The sequence below is a fragment of the Ceratotherium simum genome, chromosome 33 (genome assembly GCF_057802395.1).
Source record: "Ceratotherium simum simum isolate JZ-2026a chromosome 33, ASM5780239v1, whole genome shotgun sequence".
Taxonomy (NCBI): domain Eukaryota; kingdom Metazoa; phylum Chordata; class Mammalia; order Perissodactyla; family Rhinocerotidae; genus Ceratotherium; species Ceratotherium simum.
In genome coordinates, this window is record NC_141932.1 from 242446 (window position 1) to 251552 (window position 9107).

The following is a 9107-nucleotide window of genomic DNA, read 5'->3' on the forward strand; positions in this document are numbered from 1 at the left end:
ATGGAATACTACTCAGCCATAAAAAAGACAAAACTGTCCCATTTGCAACAACATGGATGGACCTGGAGGGTATTATGTTAAGCAAAATAAGCCAGAGAGAGAAAGACAAACACTGCATGATTTCACTCATATGTAGAATATAAGCTAACACACGGACAGAGAGAACTCTTTGGTGGTTACCAGGGGGAAGGGGGTTGGGGGGTGGGCACAAGGGGTGAAGGGAGGTATTTATATGGTGACTGACAAACAATAATGTACAACTAAAAGTTCACAATGTTATAAACTATTAAGACATCAATAAAAAAAAAATGAGGCAGGAGGGTCAGAGTCCGAGAAGGAGACGTGATGACAGATGCAGAGAGTGAGAGATCTGGTGCTTCACTGCCAGCTTTGAAAATGGAAGACGGGGCCATGAGACAAGTAGGTGGCATCTAGACGCTGGAAAAGGCAAGCAAACAGATGGTGCCTTAGAGCCTCCAGAAGGAAGCCCTGCAGCCGAAACTTTGATTTGGGACTTGTGACCTCCAGAACTGTGAGATACATTCACATTGCTCTCAGCCACTAAAGTTGTGGTAATTTGTTACACCAGCAACAGGAAACTAATAATGGCCACAGTGGAATTTGGAAATGGTAGTAGCAGGCATCAGGCTTTCCTGATGTTGGCTCTTGCTGGAACAATCCAAGCCCATACTCAGCTGTTTACATTTACAGTTATCATACCCATTTTGTGCATGAGGCCGCCATACCTGAGAGCCAAGTTTGCCTGGGAGAAGTGGGGAGGCGCAGACCTGACGTCCAGCCATGCTGCCAGATGAGTCCCATCTCACACTTCCCAGAAGAGCTTGCTGACGGCAGGTGAATGGGGCTGGGCCAGGCCAAGGCAGGGAGCCAGGAGGGCATGCCACCGGGAGGCCAGTGCTCAGGAATGGAGGAGGGATTCTGGGGCATGGACAGCTGAGCACTTCGGGTTTCCCTGTTGCTGAGGTCCCAAGCCAGAGGTGATGGTGCTCCAGCAGCTGGCGAGGAGGATGATGCTGGGGAGCAGAGAGGCAGGGAAGCTGTTCCCGGGCCTTGCTGGTGGCCTAGGGCAAGGCTGAGAGGAGGGGCAGGAGGCTCCAGGGTTCTCATCACCTGTGTCATTCCTTCTCCCTTTTTCCCGGGCTGCAGGGAGCAGGGGCCTGCCCAGTAGGCATCAGTCCTGGCCCAGGTCTCCACTTCTCCCCTCCTGGGAACTGCCAACCGCCATTTCTCCTCTACTCTTCCAGATCCTACAGTCAGGACACCATGTTGGGGGCTGGCCCCAGGATGGAGGCTCCGGCCCAGGACTCGGGGCAGGGAAGCTGTCTTGACATGAGTACAGCCATGTTTGGCCGCTCCATTGACCTACAACCACCAGCACAAAAAGAAATACAAAGCTGCTTTCTGTGTGGTGGGAACTGGCCTTTTCCTGGGAACTGGCCTTTCTCCCACGGAGAGAGTTGCAAGTTGTAACATTTTAAGGCTCTTGGAGCGTCATAGCCCGGAATGGACTGGCCATCTGTGCCGGGCTGAGACGATAACCAAAGAGAACAATGCACGTACACAATTACTGGGCTGGGACGTTAGCCAGGGGGCTCAGTGCACGTACGCCACTGATAACCATTTGTGCATGGAAACACTAAATGCTTGCTCTGCAAACTCTGTAATTGCTTACTCTGAAAATTACTGATGGTATAAAAACTGCTGGAAACTGAGCCCCGGGGAGAGTTCCACCTGTGGAAGGGACGCCTTGCCCAGGATGTGTGATCCTTGCCCAGCCGCGTCGATTGACAGGGCTCTCCCGGCAGTGGGGCGTGGATGTTGTGAGTAATTGATTTGATGTGAAGTAATTGATTTGATATGAAGTAATTGATTTGATGTGTTCTCTTTTCGGTCAACCTGGTGTTTCTCTTTCCAGTTGATTTGTGTCATTTCTCTTCAGCCGATGTGGGTGTTTTCCCTTTCCAGTCGGGCTGATGTTTTTTCCCTCTTAATATTTGACCTATTTGGATCTGTTTGCAGACTATCGCCTTTACTATCCTCTATATAATAAAATATACCTTCAGTCCATTTGTTTGGAGTGGAAAGTGTCTTTTACATCTCCGATCGAATCCCCGAACCTCTCATAACAGAGGCATCCCCAAGGCAGATCCCCATGGAGCTGACAGGGGCCAGGAGGAGAGGCCCAAGACGGAGCTAAAGCCCCTGGCAGAGGATCAACCCAAAAGATGCCTGTCTCAGGAGGGAGACCTGCATGGATGGACAGCGGACAGCAGAACAACTCCCCCCAGTGGGGGCTCCCGGAGCTGGGGCCTTGGTGTGAGCTCCAGCCCAGGGACCCGTCAGAGTGCAGGAACTGGACCTCTGGCGCAAGAACCATGTGGCCCCACCTCCTCTCAGGCCCCTGACCTGGTCACCCCCCCAGGGGCCGCAGGCCGGGGAGGGCCCCTGTCAGTGCCCAGTGGGTGTCAAGGCCTCCAACCATAACTCCTGCCTGGTGTGGCATCACAGAGCACCCCCTGGGGAGAAGCCCCCACTGTGTGACCACTGTGGAGGCCAAGCGCCACTCTGGAGCCATCGTGGGGCCCAGCTGTGTGGGGTCCACACAGACTACCCACCCTGCGAACAGGGCATGGGTGCCCAAACCTTCCCTAGGACCCTGCAGCGGACCCCCCTCCAGCAGAGCCCCTTGGTGGATCGCGTGCGCCGGTGCGGCGAGGCCTTTGCCTGGAGGGCCCCACTGGCACCGCAGGAGCTGATGCAGGAGGCCCAGGAGCCCCTCCCGTGTGCCGGTTGCGGGAAGTGCTTCGGTCCCAACGAGCAGCAGCTGATGGGCGGGGGCCCCTCGATGTGTCCCCAGTGGGGCCAGGCCTCGGGTCCTCGCCCCGGGGTGCCGGGCCCCCGAGCCCAGCGGCTGTACGCGTGCCACGAGTGCGGCAGGGCCTTCACGCGCACGTGGAGCCTGCTGCAGCACAAGCGCATCCACACGGGGGAGCGGCCCTACCAGTGCCCCGAGTGCGGCAAGGCCTTCGTGCGCTGCTCCGGCCTCTACCGCCACCAGAAGACGAACTCGGCCGAGCAGCTCGGCCCGGCCCTGGCCAGGAGGGCGTTCCTGCTGGGGTGCCCGCCCTGCGGGGGCTGTGGCAACGGGGCCCCGCGGCCCCCACGGGCGCCCGTGGCCGGGGAGAAGCCGTACAAGTGCGTCGAGTGCCCCAAGGCCTTCGGCCTGTTCTCACACCTCGTGGAGCACCGGCGCGTGCACACCGGTGAGAAACCGTACGCGTGCCCCGAGTGCGGCAAGGCCTTCAACCAGCGCTCGAACCTGAGCCGGCACCAGCGCACGCACAGCAGAGCCAAACCCTACGCGTGCCCGCTGTGCGAGAAGGCCTTCAAGGGCCGCTCGGGGCTGGTGCAGCACCAGCGCGCGCACACCGGCGAGCGGCCCTACAGCTGCCCAGAGTGCGGCAAGGCCTTCCGCGGCTGCTCGGAGCTACGCCAGCACGAGAGCCTGCGAGCAGCCCTTCGTCTGCGCCGACTGCGGCAAGGCCTTTGTGCGCAACTGCAGCCTAGTCCGCCACCGGCGCACGCACACAGGCGAGCGGCCCTACGCGTGCGGCCCGTGCGGCCGCGCCTTCAGCCAGCGCTCCAACCTCAACGAGCACAGGAAGCGGCACGCGGGCGGCGGGGACGGCGGGGACGGCGGGGCCCCTCTCCCGGAAACCTCTCCAGCGTGCTGACCTCTATTAAACCTTGCTCTGTACGCGCCGCGTCCACAAGTTTCCTCACTCCGGAGTTCCACTTGACCCTTTCCATTCAGCGTCTGATTCAGGGGGGATGGAGCACTGACGTGCCCCAGACGCTGTGTCCACTATCCCAGGAGTCTTTCCCTCCTCCTCCCGCGGGGAGCACTACTGTGCCTGCTGGGGCGCGGGGAAGCGGCATATAGTGACTCCCCACAGGCACGGCCGGGAAACGGTGGAGGTAGGGTTCGAACCCCAGACCTCTCCCTGCCCCTTCCTAGGAGCTTCAGTAGCCCTTGGTGGCCTCAGGCGTTTGCACACCCTCTAGTGTAGCTGGGCCCCCGCTTGCTCCCTGAGGTCTTGGAGATGCCTACCTGGGCCTCAGGAGAGGGACCCTGCACACCTCATGACCCTCTGGGAGGTCGATGGCCATGGGCTCCTGAGGCGGGGCCTCTGCCTTCCCTGCCCCCTGGGCGGCTTCGTAGTCAGCATAGAGAGGGCTGCCTTTGTGGGGGAGGCGAGATTCCCCGGCAGCCTTGGCCTAGTCTGTGATTGGTAGGTGGGGACGTCATCGTGTTACATCAAAGCCTGGTGGTTCTGCCCGCGCTGGTCTTCTGGCGAAAGTCCAGGCTGGATCACATCTCCCAGAAGCCTCCGAGGCGTGGGAGGACTCCGTGGGTGGGAGGACACCCAGAGGTGTGGCCACAACTAGGAGGGAGGGCTGGAGCAGCGTGTTTCTGTCCTAGCTGTGTGTTTGGTTACATATGTATAGGATTCCAATTTCCTCCCATTCCATCCTCCACACGTCCCAAAGTGACATTCCTACTGCCCTCCACTCGAAGCCAACATTTGTGCTTACTACAGGCCAGGCGCTGTGCTGGGCACTCTGCCCTTAATTGCTGCATTTGACCTGCACCCTAGCTGGGAAGGCAGGGACGCCTCTCGCACCACATCACAGAGGCACAGAGGCCCAGCCAGAGGCGCCTAGAGGGAGGGCAGAGCTGGCTTTCAGCACCGAGTCCTTCAGAGCCTGGGCCTCAATGCTTCCAGTGGGGTTCCCCAAGTGTGGCCTTGGATTCGGCAGCAAAGCCCCGGCAAGTCACCCTTCACTTTGTGCCTCCCATTCCTGAGGCCCTGTCTCTTGGGAAGGGGAAGATGCACAGGCCCCTTGGAGTAAGGGAGCTGTTGGCTTACCATTCCTGGGCACAGCTTGCAGGACACTATTGCAGCCCCTTGTTGTGTACCTGGCCCAGGGCTGGGCACTTTAGATCTACCGTGCTCTATGATCCTCCTGATGCTGTGCAGATGGGTGCCGTCCCACATCCGGCGTGTAGGAGGCTCTCCTTGGGGTGGGCACTGCATGCTTCATCTGTCCTTGCCAAGTTCACACCAGGAAAAGTCCCTCCTGAGGACAGAGAGGGGGTCAGATGGGAGGTGCACAAAGCCCCCAGTGCAGACAGCCACAGGGAAGGGGCAGCGTGGAAAACCAGTCCCAACAGGAGCCGCCCCGTACCTTAGCGGTTAAGTGCGCGCGCTCCGCTGCTGGTGGCCCAGGTTCGGATCCCAGGCGCACACCGACGCACCGCTTCTCCGGCCATGCTGAGGCCGCGTCCCACATACACCAACTAGAAGACTGTGCAACTATGACATACAACTATCTACTGAGGCTTTGGGTGGAAAAAAAAAAAAAATAGGAGGAGGATTGGCAATAGATGTTAGCTCAGAGCCGGTCTTCCTCAGCAAAATGAGGAGGATTAGCATGGATGTTAGCTCAGGGCTGATCTTCCTCACAAAAAAATAAATAAATAAATAACTGTAAAATAAAAATAAAAATAAAAAAAAAGAAAGAAACCCAGTCCCAGCAGCCCCCAGAGAATCCACCCTGGGAGAGTCTTACCTCATAGCGTCTGCCCTCAACAGCGCCCGCAGGCCCAGGTTTTGGTTAATCCAGGAGGCACCCACCAAGGGCTTAAACTTCCCTGCTCTGGGGAAAACCATGCTTGAGGCAGGCCCAGCCCACTGTTCTCCCTCCAGGTGGTCTCCTTGAAGCCCTCCCCAGCCTTGAGATGAGGGAGAGTGGTCCCTGCCCTGGCCACGGGGTAGAATCCAGTCACCCAGTACTCTCCACGGAAATCCCCCAAGTCGCAGCTCTCCTGGCCACTTCACTTTCCACCCTGGATGGGGGCTAAAGTCACAAGGTTGGTGTTCACTAGCCTCTTTGCAAGTCCTGCAGAAATGAAAACACAGGCCCTGACGGTTCTATGCTCAGCATTTTGGGGCCCATTTTAACTTCCTTGTATACCGGTGAACGTCAGCAAAGTCCTGCTGGACACATGCCCTGGGTGGTGCAAGAATGTGAGGAAAGCTATAGCTGCCACCACGTTTTACACCTGAGAGCTCATTCCAGAGAGCAGCACCATGGGGCGCATCTGGGAGGCCATTCTGGAGACAGTGGAAGGCTCCTCCCTCTCATGCAGCCAATGTGGGAGCACCTCAGGCAAAAATGGAACCTTTTTTTTTTTTTATTGTCCACACAGAATTCACCCTGAAGGGAAACCCAAATAAAGTGGTATCCCCAAGGACAGCTCAACCTTTTACAGACACCTAGAACATTCATTCTGGAGAGAAATTCTATTATTGAGAAATCAGTCATTGGTAACCACAAGGGGATTGATGAAGGAGGCAAACTCCACCTGTGTGGTCAGTCTGCCACAGATGATCCGCAACCACCAACAGGCCTTGATGGACCTGAAAACATTCAAGCCAGAGAGAAGCCCAACTGATATGTAAGTGTAATTAAACTTTCCATCAAGCCTTAACACAAAAGGATTCTTTCTGGAGAGACCCTACAGCGCACATGACCGTTGGGCTCAGCTCTGCTGCAGCAACACAACCCTAACATCCTACTGACTGAACACACTAACTCCCTGCTCACGCTGTACATGGTGGGTTGGCAAGGGCACTACTCATTGCATTAACTTATCAGGGCCCCTGACAACAGAGCAGCCACTATCTCAAACATGGCTGGCCACTCATACGAAAGACAGGAGGCCAATTCTGAGGGTCTCACACCTGGCAATTGAATGCATAGCCCAACAGAGCTACGCGCTACTTCCAGTCACTACTCATTGGCCAAAATGAGTCACATGATTTAGAGTCTCTCATAAGATTGCAGGCAGCTGAGGCTGCAGTCATATGAAGGCTTGACTGGGGTTGGAGGGTCCACTTCCAAGATGGCTCATTCATATGGTTGGCAGGTGGTTCCTCCCTAATTGCGCCTCTCCACAGGACTGCTTGTGTGTCCTCATGACGGGGCAGTTGACTTCCCCCAGAGTGAGTGATACAAGAGTCCAAGTCACACACTGTCACTTACACCAGATTCTATTGGTGACACAGACCATTCTTGATTCAATGTAGAAGACCACACAGACAAGGATGTGAACACCAGGCGGTGAGGATTTTGGTAGCCATCTTGAAGGCTGGTCACTGCACCATCAGAGTGAGAAGCATGTGGTCCAACTTCATCAAGCACCAGAAAGTCCATATGGGCAGGGAGTTGAGTGGCTACTGGGAAGGCTGGGAGTATGGGAGCCTCTGAGTGCGGTCAAAACCAGGGAATTCCTGCTGGGGAGAACCCCTGGGCGTGTAGTGGGCATGAGGAGGCCTTTGGCGGAGCTCAGACAGTAGAGACCACCAGGCAAAGCCTGGTGATGATGATGGATTATGCTCAACTCTGAGTGCTGCCATGGTGAACCTAGGTGTGAAGGGGGCATTTGTGGGGCTTTATGGCACAGATGGACTAAAATGCCCTACAGTCCACTTTTCTCTTCCTGTGCCCAAACCAACATTTCTCAGACTCCCTTGCAGCCACAGTGTATAGGGCCATGCAATTGAGTTCTGACTAACGGAATGTGGATGGAGTGATGGACAACATAAAATTTCCTACATCTTTCTCACTTGTTTCACTTATCAGCCAGCTGGACAGAGGATGTTCAGCAGAAAATTCCAAGAAGGCCATAAGGGATAGCAGAGACCCAAGATAGAAGGAGCTTGTGTCCCTGAATCACTGTTGGAGGAACAGCCTTCTCAGAAGGCCACTTGACCCACCTCAGACTGTGACATGAGCAAAAAAGAAATCTTTGTGTTGAGCCACTAAGATCCTGGGATTGTTTATTGCTGCATGTTATGTGTTGTTAAAGAATAAATCTTTTTAAAAAACTAATATCATGACTCTCACGCAAATATAAAATGAACATGTGTCAAAGATTTTGTTTAACTTATGAATGAGAGAAACAGGATGTTACAGCTAGTTCTTTGAAGATGGAGGAAGGGACCATAAGCAAGGAATACAAAGAATGCAGTTCTAGATGCTGAAAATGGCAAGGAAACGGATTCTGCCCTGGAACCTCCAGAGGGAGGTCAGCCCTGCCAACATTCTGATTTCAGCCCAGTGATAATTGATTTCAGACATCTGGCCCCCAGAACTGTGAGAGAATAAATTTATGTTGTTTTAAGCCACAAAGTTTGCAGTAATGTTACAGCAGCCACAGGAAACTAATACACTGTCCCTCATTTCTGCTTCTTCGTGTGAGCTCCACTCACTGACAGGTTCTCCCTTCATGGGGACAAGAAGGCTGCAGCCAGACCAGCTGACAGCTACTCGCAGTGTCCAGATCCACGGGAAATAGAAGCCCTAACTGTTCGGAAAGAATTCCTGCCCCCTGGTACCCGTAGGTCCAAGTTGGTCATGTGTCAATCCTGAGGGCCAGGGAAATGGAATGCCCTGATGGACCTGTTATGCCTGGGTTTGGGTCCACACTTGCCTAAACCAACTGGACTTGAGAGTTGGGGCAACTGAGAAAATTTTATCCAGAAAAGAGCATGATTCCAGCTTGGACGAGTTGTTCCCCAAGGTAAGGCAGCCAGGGCCGCTCGTGGACATGCGAGATGCTGCCCCGCGGCCCCTTCTGGACAAGGTCCATGGGGTTGTAAAGAGGACCTGGTGGCCGGAGGAGAGTGGACAGGGATGAGGAGTGTGCGTCCCTCTGGCCGCAGACAGTCCTTCCTCCAGATTTGCTTCCTGTGTCCGAGATCCTGCCGATCTTGGGCGTCTGTGTGTGTCCCTCTCGGTGTGTAAATAAAAGGCAGGATGGGCTAAGGAAGAGGGCGGAGCGTGTTCACGGCAACGCAGGACGCTAGAGCGTCGCGGGGCGGCTGGGCAGTCCCCATGGAAACCGGCTGACGCGGGCCGGCAGCGGCTGCCCAGGCGCAGTGGTAAGCACTGCGAGGCGCCTGGTCGTGTCTCCCGGCGCATCAGCGCCTCCTAGAACAGCCCGCGCCCACCCACCC

General features: G+C 55.6%; 1 protein-coding gene across 1 annotated transcript; it reads left to right on the forward strand.

Annotated features, from left to right (window-relative positions):
• Positions 1–239: 239 nt before the first annotated feature.
• ZNF837 (zinc finger protein 837) lies at positions 240–3755 on the forward strand. The gene is given in 5 exon segments (XM_004439258.2): positions 240–855; positions 1168–1339; positions 2153–2436; positions 2438–3528; positions 3530–3755. Coding segments are annotated over 4 exon segments (1656 nt in total). The 5' UTR covers positions 240–855; positions 1168–1284.
• The last annotated feature ends 5352 nt before the right edge of the window (positions 3756–9107 follow it).